Source organism: Acomys russatus, chromosome 7 (assembly GCF_903995435.1).
Source record: "Acomys russatus chromosome 7, mAcoRus1.1, whole genome shotgun sequence".
Taxonomy (NCBI): domain Eukaryota; kingdom Metazoa; phylum Chordata; class Mammalia; order Rodentia; family Muridae; genus Acomys; species Acomys russatus.
This window is the reverse complement of record NC_067143.1, coordinates 14,178,511-14,195,043: the sequence shown is the minus strand read 5'-3', so window position 1 is coordinate 14,195,043 and position 16,533 is coordinate 14,178,511. Positions and strand designations below refer to the sequence as shown.

The following is a 16,533-nucleotide window of genomic DNA, read 5'->3' as shown; positions in this document are numbered from 1 at the left end:
TAGCTACTTAGAAAAAAAAAAAGAGCTCCTAGATAACCAAATAAATTAGCCTAAAAAGAAATAAAGATAATAAAACAGACTGGCACAAAAATAAACACAGGGGGCCAAAGAAAACCCTTGACTGGTGCCACATGGCCCAAGTGGGCAAAGCAAGCCTGAGACAACCCCCATCCAGTGCTACACAGCCTAGACAGGCAGAGCAAGCCTGAAATGACCACAGCCCAGCACCAGACAGCATGGACAGGACATAGCACTCCTGAGATGACCCCATACACCCAGAGGCACTGGGTACTACTAAGATGAGCAAGGAAGTGGTGGAGACACCACTGGGAGAGGGAGATGAGTAAGATTGGGGTGCATGATGTGAAATTTACAAAAAATTAATAAAAAGTTTTTTTTTAAAAAGGAGAAATACAAAGTCCTGGGATGGAGGTCTTCCTACAGAATACCATTATTTGCTACAACCACAAACAATTAATTTCACAACACAGCAGGTTTGCAGATATACAACCATCTCCTGAGATGACCTGAGCCTCACACCACTCACCTTAGTGTGCCTCTCTGAACAGCCAACTCCAGCAGGATGGCCAAGGCCAAGTGCTGGTCCTGTAGAGGAACCCCTCCTGGTCCCTTAGTCCCTGGTGTTCCATGGACATCCCTGAAATGACAGCAACAGGAAGGCTAGGCAACATCAGAGAAAGCAGAAAATTTTAAATTATACCAGTAGGCTAACTATATTCAATATCCCATATAAAAAGACAAGCACATATACATACACACATACAGACACACACACACACACACACACACACACACACACACACACACACACACGAGGAGTAGGGAGAGAGGGAGGGAGAAAGGATGAAGGAGAGAGTGAGTGAAAGATCTTTATTAAGTGGGAGTGCTGTTTTTTCAATGCGTGGGATCAAATCTTAAGCAATGGACTCTGGTTGTTGGGCTCTATCACTGAACTCTACTAAAAATGTTAGGGGTTTTGGTTTGTTTGTTTTCTTGGTTTGGTTTGGTTTGATTTGGTTTGGTTTTTTGAGACAGGGTTTCTCAGTGTAGCTTTTGCTGTCCTTGAGCTCTCTCTGTAGACCAGGCTAGCCTCAAACTTAGAGGGATCTGCCTGTCTGTCTCCCAAGTACTAGGATTAAAGTATTGCAGCACCACCAGCTAGCTAAAATGTATTTTTTAAAAAGGTTGAATGAGCCAGAAGTGGTGGTGCACGCCTTTAATCCCAGCCTTGGGAGGCAGGGGCCGTCAGAGGATTGCTGTGAGTTCGAGGCCAACCTGGTCTACAAAAGCGAGTCCAGGACAACTAAGGCTACACAGAAAAACCCTGTCTCAAAAAAACAAACCAAAATGCATGAATGTAGATATTGTATTACACCAAAACATAAAATCAGCTGCATCATTACACAACAATTAGAAAGGTCTCTAATGGAGCTGGGCTATAGCTCAGTTGGTAGAGTCCTTTGACTAGCATGCTCAGCACTGCATAAACGGGGCAGGGTTACACATCCTATAATCCTAGTACTTGAGGTAATAGGTGGAGGCAGACAGATCAAGGGTTCAAAGTCATCACTAGCTATATAGTAGTTTGAGGCTAGCCTGGGCTGCATGAAAGCCTGTCTCAAGAAAAGAAGGAAAAGAAGGAGGGAAGAAGTGGGTGAATATGGGAGTGTTTAGGTATTTTCCAATTTGAACAAAATATTTTATCAACTTTCCCATAAAAAAAAATGGAGAATTGCCAGCAGCAGTGGCACAATTCTATGGCAAGGCCTTCATCACCATTCCCAGGAGAGAGACTCGTGGCTCATGTACAGGATACCAAAGGCATCCCTGTTGACTACAGAAATAAAGACTAATGACTTCTGCTGAGGAGACTCATGAGTGCACTAACTTTCCTCCTGTGTGTCTTTGTATTAAATTTTGTATTACTTTCTTTAAACTAAAATAAATTTAACTATAGATTCATATTCAAGCCAAGAGCAAAAGCACACACATACAGTCGCCAGCTACCAAGGAGCTGAGGGTCACTTGCGGTCAGGAGCTCTGGACTACAGTATGCTATGCCAAGTAGGTGTCCCCACTAAGTTCAATAGAGCAGCCTCCTAGGAACAGGTTGTGTAAGGAGGGGTACAGCTGCCCAGGCCAAGTCAGAAATGGGGCAAGTCAAAACTCCCATTTTGATCTCAGTCATATACAAAAAATTCAAAAGTGTAGCTATATGCTACAGTTTCTATCATAAATGTCTGCCAAATACCCATGTATTTGCTAGCTAGTCCCAAATCCATGGCACTATTCAGAAGTGATATAACATTTAGTAGAAAAAGCTGAGTACAAAAGTTAATTTTTGCTGGTGCGCACCTAAACGAATTACTACAACTCTGGAATTCTCCCTTTCTCTTTGCTTATCGACTGCCATAAACTGAACAGGCTCTCCCATGGTGAACTGTGTTAACACAGGTCCAAAGCAACAGGGCCAAGTAACCATACACTGGAGTCTTTGAAACCATCAGTGAAAACCTTCCTTCCTTTCAGTTGGTTGTCCAGGTTTATATTACAGCACTAGTAAATGAAGAACAGGTTCAAACTTTCTTTTCTGTAGGGAGAAGGATCAATCCCAGTGGTACATGGTTAGCAACTGCTCTATTAGTGAGCTAGGCACCCAACAATAGTCAGAACATTTTGTTTGAGTAGCCATGAACTCATATATTATCTACGAAGAATTCAAGGCAAGCACCATCAATCCCTAAAACAGTGGCTCTTCATTATCGCCAAATGCCCCACAAGAAGTACTCAGTACTTATGGGTGGGTGGATGGATGGATGGATGGATGGATGGATATAGATGGATGATCAAATACCTCCAGAAAACAATAAACAACAAAAATATCTGATATTTGCCATTACATTCAACATGATAGCTTCTTGGGTCAAGACACAATAAATATGAATTAAATTATCTAAATGGCTGAGAACAGGCCAGAGAACTGACTCAGCAGGTAAAGACATTTGCTACCAAGACTGACTTACCTAAGTTCAATCCCATGGTGGACAGACATGGTAGAAAAAGAGGTCTTTTAACCTTTGTACGTTCACTGTGACATAGGCACCCATACATACACCTACACACACACCTCACATACACACACATACCTCACATAGGAAAAAATAAAATGCACAAAAATATTTTAATGTGTATAGCAAGATCTTGAAAGTATGATGAAAACACAGCAGCAAAACTTAGCCATCAAGTTCCCTAAATCTCAGTAACATGAGAAGCCGAGAATGTGGCTGAAGCATACTAGAGCTATTCCACAGAAAAGCAAGAAAAGTACAAACTCACCCAGTCACCACAGACCTGAGGAACCTCGCTGCTCTCTCTACCACCTCCAACCACACAGAGGATACTGTGCTCTCATCAAAGAGCGAGGCTTCAGGAAGGGCGCGAAGGGCATCCAGTGACTCCTGCAGGAGCTCACTGCAGAGATCCGCATCCTCCCCTGAGCAATACACAGTAAGTCAGAGGAGGCTGCCCACCCTCAGGCACTGATGACAAGCAGAGTTCCAGTCACTCCCAGTGAACCTCCAACACCTCAGGTGAAGAGAGAGACCTGCAATTCTTCATTCAACAGGCCAAACTCTAACACACCTGTTGAAATTCTAGTTGACCTTTAATGTCTCTCAAACAAGCAATAAGGATTGACCATCTCTTACCTGAAATGTTGGGTGTCAGAAGTAATTCTCTCTTTCTCTCTTTCTTTCTTTCTTTCTCTCTCTCTGTCTCTCTTTCTGTCTCTCTCTCTCTCTGTCTCTCTCTCTCTCTCTCTCTCTCTCTCTCTCTCTCTGTGTGTTTAATTTCACTTCTGTTTCATATCCCTCTGACATAGCCTGCAGGACATCTCATGCAGCATGTTTAGTGTGGCTGCATTCTGGCAACAACCTATCACATGAGGCTGAGTGAGGAATTCTCTACTTGTGATATCACTGGTCAAAAGATTTCAGAATTTAGAGCATATCGGATTGCATACTTTCAGATTATGAGTGCTCAACTGATAATTTCTTACTAAGGCATTCCATGGTGAAGGAGGTAAGGTAGGGTTGAAATAAATGAACACTCTCTTTAAAACACAGACCTGAAAACTCAAAGAAACCCTGTAATCCCAGTATTCAGGGAAGCAGAAGCAGGCGGATCTCTATGAGTTCGAGGCCAGCCTGGTCTACAAAGAGAGTCCAGGGCAGCCAAGGTTAACACAGAGAGACCCTGTCTCAAAAAAACCAAAAAAAAAAAAAAAAAAAGACCTTAAGGTAAAGAAAACAAGGACATATTCCCCTGAGACAGCCTCAGGGACCTGGTAGTCTAGCTGGGAAGTAGCCAACAAGGAACTTGCTATGGCAGAATTGTTCAGGGAATCCAACACTCCTGATCTATAAAGGAAACAGAATGGCATGCTGCATACACACCTGAACGCCAGGCCCTCCGCAAGAAGGCAAAGGCAAAGGAGAGTGCTGCTCGGGATCCAACTCTAGCAAGTCCTTCTACCCCTCTGCCTGTGGGACGGGAACTGCAAATAAGCACAACAGGTATAACTGGGTCAGTCCAAAGAACATGAAAATAATCAAATAAAATGAGATCATGGACCAGGGTGTGGCCTATGGCCTTCTTTAGCTGTCAGGATCCTTAGGGGTTTCTAGTATCAATTTCTTTAACCTTGTAGAAAATACCTTTTATAAAGGAAAAGTTTCTCTATGAAGACATGAATACTGCATAGAGAAGCTCTGTGCGCTTAATCTATAAGGGCCTGAAGAGTGTGGGGATGCTGTGTCATCATCTGTGAGGGCCTGAAGAGTGTGGGGATGCTGTGTCATCATCTGTGAGGGCCTGAAGAGTACCAAGGAACATGTGCAGAGGAAGCTGTGTGCACACCTGTGAATGACTATGTAGAGAAAAGACCAATTTGCTGCTTCCATTTGGTGCCAGGAACACAAGAATATGTTCTAAATGAGAAATACAATTATTACAAAATAGAGCCTTTAAAGCTGAGTACACATGTTAAATCTGACCAGGAGACTTTGGAGGACTATTACCAACATTTTCCCTTAAGGAAACTATTCCTGTGTAACCATGAAGCTTGGCTCTCTTCAGACAGAACCTTGGACCCAAGAGGGAACCTACAGCCCCAAGCCAGTGTAAATGATGGCCTCTTTTTTGAATTATTATTGTTAGGTGTGTGTGTGTGTGTGTGTGTGTGTGTGTGTGTGTGTGTGTGTGTGTGTGTGTGTGTGTGTACACAAATAAGTAAATGCAATCTATTATAAATCCAAAAAGTTGTGAGGTTTTTTTTTGTTGTTGTTGTTTTTTAAAGATTTATTTAATGTATATGACTGCTTTATACCTGGAAGCCAGAAGAGGGCACCAAATCTCATTATAGATGGCTGTGAGCCACCATGTAGTTGCTGGGAATGAACTCAGGTCCTCTGGAAGAGCACGTGGTACTCTTAAAAGTTGTTTTAATTTTAGGAATTCCTTCATTTAATAAAGCTATTTCAACTAACTCACCAATGCTTAAGTCAAGAGAGCATTCAAAATACTTCAGATCTTAGGTTGATATGACCAACACACAAGTGTGTTCAAAGTCTCTTAGCATCAATTACTCATGTATACAAGCTCTCAGACCAGTGACCATCACTGGGCTGCTGCCTATGTGATCAGGAAATGAAAAAATGGTGTGCCAACTTGAAATAGTGATACGAAAAGTGAAGCCTTTGTGTCTGGCTTTGAGTAAAATGTTACAGGAAAGACTTTGCTGTGTTTAGGTTAATCAGTAGAGGCTATGTGAACTTTGAAGAAATGTTGTCTCCCTAGAAAATCTGTACTTGTAATACGTGAGAGCTTGGTCCTATGTTGGGCTTGGTCCTATGTTGGGTTATGTTTGAATAAAAGTAACAGGAGTGAACTAGTCAGGGTTAGTCTTTTTTCCAAGAAGGCTGAACTCCTCTGCTCCTTTGGGAATGAAGGCTTAGCATCTTGGTGCACTAGTCTCTCTACTATGGCACCTACAACCAACACCAACCATTACCTGCAGGGTAACTGGGGCTGGGAAAGGTTCCAACTACCAAAGTTATCTTGCTCTTGCTGCCTAAAAGAGCAGACAACCCATACAAATCTTAGTCCCTTTTAACCATGGCTAGCCATAATCAAAAGTATGAGCTTCAAGTTTGCCAGGAGTATCTTAGGACCAAGGTTGTGCAGCTGCAAGCTCTCACATAGTACCAAGTACAGACTTTCCAGGGAGACATTTCTTAAAGGGTCAAACAGCCTCTACTGATTAAGCCAAAGGCTTTGCTGGAACATTTCATCAAAGCCAGACACAGAGACCTCACTTTACATATCACTGCACCAATTATTTTCAAATAGAAATAAACCCCAGAGATCCCTTGGCACAGTTAACAGAAAAACTTACTCTAAATATGACAACATGATTTCAATGAGGAGGAGAAGAGGGGTGAGAGGGCAGAGCGGAGAGAGAAAGGAGAAGAAAGTGGAATGAGGGGGATGGGGTGGGGAGGGGACCAAATGAAGCTACTGTTAACACTTGTCTGCAAGATGGATGAGGGTTTCCCACACTTCCTGATGCACTCACTACACAATACCCATGTACACTCTAGGGAGTGAAAACCCACTGTCACCACCAAAGAAACAAGCTCCTAAGCATATAAAATGTGAGTTACCCTGACACTCTGTTCTTCTGTAGACAAGAATTTTCAGTTATACTGAGGAAAAAAATGCAACTTTACATGAGCCTTAAATATTTTAGTAGTTACTAGTTAATACCACTGAGGGAAAATGCTGGTATATTAATAAAGACTTGCAAATTTAAAACTGAATGTCTAGAAGCACCTTTAGTAATAGAGAAATGGTCTTTAAAAAAAAAAAAAAAAAAAAGAGCCAGAACTTATAGGGAGATGCCAAAGGGTTCTTCCATTTTATTAGTACCTTTTCTTCTCAGCGGGAGGCACAGAAATGCTGCTGCTTTTCCACTTAACTTTGACATTCTCCTGGAAAACAGTTCTGTTCAAGGCAATGAAATAGCGTTCTAGGATCACTAGCCTCTGCTTCAACCTCAAGGCTGACAGTGTAGTGGTGGCTGACTGGACAGCCAGGGCTTGCTGCTCTTTAACCAGCACAGAGAGGCACTCCTTCAGTTCATTCACGTCTGAAACACAAGGCGAGAAAGCATTCAACTCGTCAGTACCCGTGGGCATGGTAGTCAGTACCACTGAGAAATTAGACTATGACAATAAGAAACACCTAGTACACAATACATCAGTGCCCAAAGCATTAAGCACTGTGGACACATTAGCTGGTAGCACTGTATGCTCACATAGGAAACTCTGGCACAGGGAGGTTAAGTGACTTAACCAAAATCACACATAGGGAGTATAGCACAGGACAAGGATGGCTTCTGGCCTCCATTGTAGACTGTGTCTCTGTAATCACCATGTACAAGCTGCTAATACAAAACTGAAGGGCTATAGAACACTTGCTTAGCTTGCTCAAGGCTCTGAGTTCAAGGCTTAGCCCAAATGAATAAACAGATCCTCAAAATTATAAAATCAAACTTCTCAGGAGCCCACATCTACTGTCAAAATAAAAACAATGTTTTAAAAAAAAAAATGTTTTCCTCTGACACGTGCAGGTACATGCATGTGTACATGCATGTATGCATATGTGTTCATGTGGTTCTGTACATGTATTCCTGTGCATGTGTGTAGGCAAGAGTACATGTGTGCAGAGGCCAGAGGACAGCTTCAGGTGTCATCCTTTATGTGCTATCTACCTGTTTTTGGAGAGTTTCTCATTGGCCAGGAACATGCCAAGTACACTAGGCCGACTAGCCAACAGCTCCAGAGATCTGCCTGTCTCTTACCTCCTCACTGCTAGGATTACAAGTGAGAGCCACCAGCTGGGCAAGGTGGTGCGTGTTTTTAATCCCACCACTTGGGAAGCAGAGAGAGGTGGATGGTTTTGAGTTCAAGGTCAGCCTTGTCTACAAAGGGAGTCCAGGACAACCAAGGCTACACAGAGAAACCCTGTCTCAAACAAACAAACAAACAAAAAGAACAAGTGAGAGCCACCACACCTCATTTGTTTTTCATATGTGCTGTACCAAAAGTAGTGTTTCAATAAATGTATCATGAGTAACTGATGAAAGAAATATACTATGGAACTACTTTATTGGAAGATAAAGCAATCAGGACGTATGATAAGTGCTTAAACTACACTCTCTAGTGGGTGTTTGAATTTTTTAATAAGAGTTTTTTGGTTTTGTTTTTTAACTAGCAATAGACAATCATGTGAATAAAATAACTTTTAAAAAATTCTGGCCTAGGTAACTACCTAACATTGCAAAAATTAAAGCTATAAATTAAGTTATCTCTCAACCACCCCATGCTAGCTATGTTCCTGTGTTTATGCTCTGTCTTTATTACAACAGTCACCAGCATCCAAAATTTGGACCCTGACAGACAACCACAAAGCAACAACCAACCTCCTTTGAATGGAAGATATCAATTTTCTGCCTACCTATCACTTGAGCATGTTTTCCATAGGAAGTAGAGTTATTCAAAAGCATTAGAGACTACATCTCACCATTTCCCAGGACTCAACTTCATTCCTGGCCATCAGGTACTGTATTAGGATGCCAGGCCTGCACACAGGCAAACTAAAACTGAACTGCCTAAGAGATGACAGTCATGGAAAACAAGAAGAACAACACCCTCAATTCCACATCAGTCTCGAAGCAGGAAAAGCAGAATTTCTACATGGTATTTCTACTTTGCATGTATGGAGGTGGGGAGGGAGGGGGGACGCTGGGGAGTGGACCTCCATACTGATTTCCTTAGTGACTAAACATATAGTCTCATCAGCAATGTATAAGGGTTCCTTTATTGCCACATCCTCATCAGCATTTGTCATTTGTTTTCTTAATGATATTCATTCTGTCTGTGGGTGAGACAGAATCTCACTGTTTTAATATATTTCCCTTCTGCCCTTCTGGGGGGGAAAACCCTAAAAGTCCATGTAACTAATTACTGAGTTTTAAAAATACATGAAGTAAAGCCTGAAGAACTGAAAGAAAAGTCCACCATAACACTAAAGGCTTCAACTCCTAGTAAGGAAAAGAAGATACATAGTCAACCTTGGATTTATTTCTCTCACTACAAAAGAGACACTTGAAAACCAAAGGAGACAGAGAATAGGGCCAAACCAAGGGCATGGAGAGGAGGTGTCCAATCAGGTACAGGACAACCAGGAAGAACCTCAGTGTCCATCAAGAGATGAGTCAATAACCAAAATGTGCCGCATACACCTAATAGTGTCAGTCAGCCATGAACAAAAATGGAATCATGAAATCTGAAGGAAAACGGATGGATCTGCAAAGTATAATATTGGGTGAAATGACCCAAAGTCAGAGACAAAATTCATACGTGCTCCATCATGAGAATCAGAGCCTATAATGTATGCATGCATGCATATAAACAGGCATAAGTGGGGGTAAAGCCCCCAAAACTATAAAGGAGACCACAAAAGGTAATAATAGGTGACAAGGAAAGTTGAGGGTGAGAAGAAGGACACATGGGACATGAAAGATGATAAAGAGAGGGTGGCTTACAAGGAGGTGAGAAGCAGCAGATCACTACACCATGCTTTGCTTTAAAATGTCATGCTATCTAACGCCTTGCATACTAATTTTACATTTTTCTTAAGTATTATCAGCAAAGAAAACTTGGATAGTATCAGCTAACTTGACACTATTTAGGTTCACACAACAAGGCTCGAGTTGTAACCTAGTGAAGGGTTACCTAACACGTACGCCTGGCTTCCATCCTCAGAGCTGTAGAACAGAACAACATCCTGTTAAAAATTCAGAGAATGGTAGGCAGTGATGACGCACAGCTCTCATCCCAGCCCCTGGGAGGGAGGCAGAGGCAGGGGGAGCTCTGTGAGTTCTAGGTCAGCCTAGTCTACAGAGTGAGTCCCAGGACAACCAGGGCTACACAGAGAAACCCTGTCTGGGAGAAAAAAAATTCACAGAGCAGAAAAATACGTACTGTTCTTGGCAAGTACATAGGAAACAATCAAGACTCAACAAGTTAGGAATGAAATTAAATAAAATGTTTTATTAAGCCCAGCAAAAATAAGTTAGTAATCACTAAAAAGAAGTATATCAAAATACCTTAGCATTTGGAAATTAAATAACAGACTTTGAAAATTAAAAACAATTTTCAAGTAAATTAAGATGGAATTTAAAAATCTAGAAAATGTGAACACAACCAGGCATGGTGGTACATGCCTGTAATCCCCGCACTCAGGAGGCAGAGGGAGGCGAACCGCTGAGTTTGAGGCCAGCCTGGTCTACAAAGCAAGTCCAGGACAGGCAAGGGTACACAGAGAAACCCTGTCTAGAAGAAAACAAAACAAACAAAAAGATGTCAACACTGCTGGGAAGGTGAACAAACAACAGAAAGATAAAAGCTCAAAATCTGTGATCTAAGAACTACCTTTAAAACAAAACAAAACAAAACAAGAGGACCATAGACAAAGGTACTTTCCACCAAGCCTGAGGACACAAGCTCAATCCACAGGATCCATGTGATGGAAGAAGACAACTGGTTACCGAAAATTGTCCTCTCCATTCTGCACATGCATCATCGCACATACGCACACACAAACTAATCAATCAATCAATTAAGGTTAGCAGCAGGTAGAACAGACGGAACACAACAAAGACCAAGCAGGAACAAAGAAATAAGATTAAATAAGAAATGAGTGCAAACAATGGGACAATACCAATTAAACCAGTTGAAAAAGGTAAGTTAAACTGATAACTTCTAAAATTTTTTGATCACAATAAAAAGAATCGAATGTCTAAATTACACTAATACGTGCTAGATAAAAGCATAAGTGCATTGCCTTCCTCAGTCTGCTGATCTTACAAAACACTATGAGCTGAGAACTATTATTTACTACAGATAAAACTCAAATTGTATTTACACATTTATATTTATATACACATAAGAAAAAATCAGTTTAAATGTGCATACCAAGCTCATAAGAGCAAGGAGTCCTCAAAATAAAATTATAATTGTGTAGCCAGTTATGTCTTTATGATTTATGAATTTTAACAAGAAAATGTCATGTATTCTTTGTGAATTGAAACCTTTCTGGTGTCTAATAATATAGCTCAATGGTATAGCATGTGTTTAGCTTGTACAAGACCCTGATCAAACCGCAACACAGATGAAAACAAATTTTTGAAACACAAATGCACCAAATATTTTTAAATATTAAGTTAAATAAAATAAAGGAAGACCAGAGAATAAAAGTGTTAGTTGCCGGGCAGTGGTGGCTCACACTTTTAATCCCAGCAGGTGGATTTCTGTGAGTTCAAGGCCAGCCTGGTCTACAAAGTGAGTCCAGGACAGTCAAGGCTACACACAGAAACCCTGTATTGAAAAAAAAAAAAAAAAGTGTTGTTTTACTTGCTTGGATAAAAAGAACAGATGAGTTTTTAAATGCTAAAAAAATATAAACAACTAATATTTATAGAGTGAACAAAGACTTGAATAAATAGTCTCCAAAGAACATTTATAGATCAGTAGGCATATGAAAAAAATGCCGAACATCACTAAATCATTAATAAATATAAATCTAAACAATAGCATGCCATTTCACACTCATAGGATTGATATTATCAATAGGAAAATAATGTTAGCAAGGACCTGGAGAAAATGGAACCCTTGTACAATGCTCAGAGGATAAAAACTAGTGTGGCCTCTGGAAAACACCATACCGGTGCTTTAAAAGTTAATCACAAAATTTCAACACAACCCATTGTTCCTTGGGAGTATATACAGAACTAAAAGCAGTGACTTTAACCAGAGACTGGACAACCATGTTCCTGGCAGATGCATCCATCTCCTCAGGGAACAATGAAATGACAATGAACAGATCTCAAGGCTAGGAGAGACTGCCCTCAGACAAGTACATGGAGGCTTGGTAATGTTCATTGCTTTTCACATGCAGAAATGTTCCTTTTGCATTTTATCTACAGAGGATTTTTTTCCTGGTTATATTTGTTTATTTATTGTTTCTGACTCTAATAACTACTTGGAAATGTATATAAAATAAGCTTTCTAGATTAAAGGTATGTTAAATGAAGGTTATTATGAAAAAAAAATCAAAAGAGAGAAGTAACCACCAATTAGTACATATATAATCAAAATATGCAGACAAATGCAAACAGTAAAATATTATTTAACATTTAAAAGGCCACAGCATGGATAAACGTACATGTATACTAAGCAAAATAAGCTGGAAAAAAGGAGTAAATACTATCTGCGTCTATTTACATGTGGTGCTTTTGAACAATGAAGCGCAGACATCAAAGATAACTGCAGTTGCTTAGGGGGTAGTAGGGAGTAGTGCTCACTGAACATGGGTGGTAGTAATTTTATACCAAAGTATCAATGTATTTAATCAACTATATGCTTTTTTTTTTTTTTAAGGTTATAGGGGCTGGAGAGATGGCTCAATGGTTAAGAGCGCCGCCTGTTCTTCCGAGGGTCCCGAGTTCAATCCCCAGCAACCACATGGTGGCTCACAACCATCTATAATGAAATCTGATGCCCTCTTCTGCCATGTAGGTGTACATGCAGGCAGAATACTGTATACATAATAGTAAATTAATAAGTCTTTAATAAAAATAGAATAAAATAATAAAAAAGTTATAATGGTTATATTTTATCAGACATATTTTACTGTAATACAAACAGGTTTTAATTTTTAAAAATTCCAGTAACAAACAAAAACTTGATCCACTGCCGTGAGAAAGGGTCATACCTGGCTGCCTGCCCCACACCCAACTCTCCAGGATTGATCTGGCTTTATACACAGGTGCAGGTGTCTCCTCTTCTTCCTTCTTCTCTTTGTCATTAAGATCTTCTTTCTTGGTTCCACTCTGAGTATCAACACCATCATCTGGAGAATTAAAAATGTTCAAGTCTATAACCTGTTTTTCAAAATGCAACAGTCAAGCAGGTTTGGTGGCTCACGCCTATAATGCCTTGCACATAAGTTCAAAGTCATCTTAGGGCAAACAGTAAGTTCCAGGCCAGCCTGGGCTACAGAGTCAGATCCTGTCTCAAAATAAGAAGAGCAGAAAAGAAGGGAAGGAGCAAGGAAAGAAAGAGAGGAAGGGCAAGCACATCTTATCAACCTCATGGGAGGAGTTACCATAGCACACATCAGCAAATCAATATTTTAGGATTTAAAAAACATATGGGGGCTGGAGAGATGGCTCAGAGGTTAAGAGTACTGACTGCCCTTCCAGAGGTCCTGAGTTCAATTCCCAGCTACCACATGGCGGCTCACAGCCATCTATAATGTGATCTGGTGCCCTCTTCTGGCCGGCAGTTGTACTGGCAGCCAGAGCACTGTATACATAATAAATAAATCTTTTTTAAAAAGAAAAGGCTCAAGAAAAAAGAAAAAGAAAAAGAAAAGGCTCATTCAAAAAAAACATATAAATTAAAACTACAAAAGTTTCAGCATAGTTTACTTAGTAATGAGTGAATACATATAAGGAATTTTTTAATTTTTAAAGCATGAAGGCTTTTTAAAAATATTTTATCAAGGTCCTACTAGATTTCACAACTAAGAAAGTTTATCTTTAATATTTATCTATTTGGACTTCACACAAATTGCTTTAATCCAGTGACTCAAAATTGCTGAATCACCAAAGGGAGAATTAAGGAGACACAGCTAACTAAGGGTACCTCTACCACCAGCTGAGAACCGCTACTCTAGGAGACCACTATCACTGAGCTGGCACGATAGCGCAGTGAAGCCTGACTATCTGAATCAATCCCCAGAGCCCAGAGCTAGTCCTCTGATCCCCACATACATGCCATAGGACACAGACACAAAACACACACACACACACACACACACACACACACACACACACACACACACTAAATGTTGAGGACCACTATCATTTAAATATATAACTCAGGGGTTTTCTGTTAGCACCAACTCTATGCCCAGCAAACTAATTAAGTTCTGGTAGTAACTAGCTAGAGTCAGAACAGAACACACAGATTAAGGGCTCTGCCCCCACTTCAGATGCTAGTTCCAAGCAACAGATCCTGGGTAATGCACAACTTCTGCTGGCTTGACTAAAAATAGTAGGCTCCATGACCCTCTCCTGCCTGATGGATATGGCTTGGCCATATTACTGTCATCCTAAGTTATAACCACCATGGCTACCACAGAATAACCCTAATTTGTTTTTCCTGCTTCATTTACCAACAAACCATAATACACAAAACCACTAGAGTAGTACATGGAGTTTTAAAAGCAGACTTTGGCTGCCAGGGTACACTTGATTCTTTGATAAGCTCTTAAGATCAATAGGCGCATTCTACTCATAATGGAGTGACTTCCTCCAAGCATAAATGCATCCCTCTTTTGACCCAAATTGTGGGATCTAACTGGTCTTGCTACCACCAAGGATCACACTTCTTTAAGTCCTAATAAACTGTGTTCTCTACAGTTCTACATCAGTCTGCCTCCCTGTCTTCCTTTTCATGGTACCTTGGAGTCTCTATCCTCAGATTATTAGCAGTGGATTTTTCTGGAACAAACACCAAATGGCAAAGGGGAAGAAACTAAGTAAACAAAAAAGCCTCCTATTCTACTTACATAAAATAAAAGTCTGGGTACACAAAACACTATACTGATGTCTCAGGAGTAGATCAGTGGATGAAAGGTCTAAGAGGATGAAAGCAGAATGCTGGGAGTTGGGACAATGATAAAACTGCATCAAGGTGGCGGCTATAGGAATCCACAGATGTGTTAAAGTTCAGTGTATTAGAGAGCATAACTGTTACTTTCACTTCTTCAGGATGGAAAATTTTTGACAGTTAACAAGAGGAAGACAAGAAGCATCTCCAAACACAGCTTAGGCTTTACTCTCAGGAGCATACAGCAAGAACAAGATGAAGTCCCTCGAGAGCATGACGAACATTACAATAATTAGGACCTCCAGCTCACAAAAAAAAAAAAAAAAAAAAAAACCACTTCAGTATCTACACTCTCTTTTTCACAACTGCAGAAACAGTTTCACACTAGAAACAAAACAAAAATTATCTAAACATACAGTAAATTTAAAAATGCTGTACACATGTATGTATATTCATTCTCATTCCGCACCCCACCCCCACACACACACAGCAGAGGAAAAAAAGGTCAGGGGCTAACATTCTAAAGCCCCAGGAAAACCTACAGGGATGTGAGCAGAAGAACCCCAGGGTGTTTTTCAACTCATCTGAGGACCAGCTAGCAACTGACTAATCTTAGGACTTTAAGACATTTCTGTCCAGTTAAGATGATGACATTTGTACAAATCACCCAAAGCACTCTTTGTTCAAACTACTGAATCTAGGATCTAGAGAGCTACTATTAACTGAATGGAAAAGGGCCCAAGACAAGCAAATTGACTGACTTCAAAGAAAACAAAATAACAGCCCAGCCAGATACTGTGGGCTAAACTCAAAATGTTGTACTGTTCACCTTTTCTGTATATCAATCCTAACTTTGGCATATCTTAAATACTAAAATGCTTTACTATTTAAATAAGTTCTGTAGGGCTGGATATATGGCTCAGAGGTTAAAACTGTCACTTTTCCAAAGGTCCTGAGTTCAATTCCCAGCAGCCACATCTACAATGAGATCTGGTGCCCTCTTCTTGTGTGTGGGCACACATTCAGGCAGAATACTGTATAAATAATAAATAAATAAATCTTTTTCTTAAAAAAAAAAAAAAAAAAAGGTTCTTTAAAAAAAATAAGTTTTGTAGGTTGAGTATAGCACAGACCCTGAGTGTTTGCCTAGCATGCTGGAAACCCTAGGTTGGATATAAAAAATAGAATTTGTTTTGTATTTGTTCCTGTCAGCTTTGGGGCCAGCTAACCTGGGGCACACAGAGCAGCAGAAACAAGACTCTGTCTCGAAAATCAAGGTAGAAGGAAGGAATTGAGTCCTGTAGCTATTCTCTGACCTCACATGCACACCTGTGTTCAACTATAAATACACACACCCTTCCTACACACACACTAATAAATGAAAACTTTTTAATGAAATAAACTCAAGATAAAAACATGAAGGAAGCCGGGTCAGACACATCCAGGAACAGATACAAGTGATATAATAAATAAGTTGAGCCAAACAGTGTGGAAATGGGTTTGGGTCCAGTCACTGTATATATCTTTCGGTTACTCTGTGTGTGTTTGGAAATGCCCACATAAATACAAGAGACAGGGCTCATTCTATTATATGATGCAACCAAAACATAAGCTAATAATACTTTTCCTCACATACTTTCCAATCCACAGTATACCAATTCATTCCACAAAGAAGAAAAACTATGCATTCTAAAAGTAAGCTGAGCGTGGT

The 16,533-nt window shown here is 40.3% G+C and overlaps 1 protein-coding gene across 1 annotated transcript in view; it reads right to left on the bottom strand.

The window, feature by feature from the left end:
- Herc2 (HECT and RLD domain containing E3 ubiquitin protein ligase 2) overlaps positions 1-16,533 on the bottom strand; it is a 178,624-nt gene that overhangs the window by 144,145 nt on the left and 17,946 nt on the right. The window contains exons 4-8 of the mRNA XM_051148642.1: positions 12,919-13,056; positions 7,009-7,228; positions 4,476-4,576; positions 3,358-3,514; positions 548-658 (exon numbers count right to left, since the gene is read on the bottom strand). Coding sequence (XP_051004599.1) covers positions 548-658; positions 3,358-3,514; positions 4,476-4,576; positions 7,009-7,228; positions 12,919-13,056 — 727 coding nt within the window. The remainder of the gene's footprint in view (positions 1-547; positions 659-3,357; positions 3,515-4,475; positions 4,577-7,008; positions 7,229-12,918; positions 13,057-16,533) is intronic.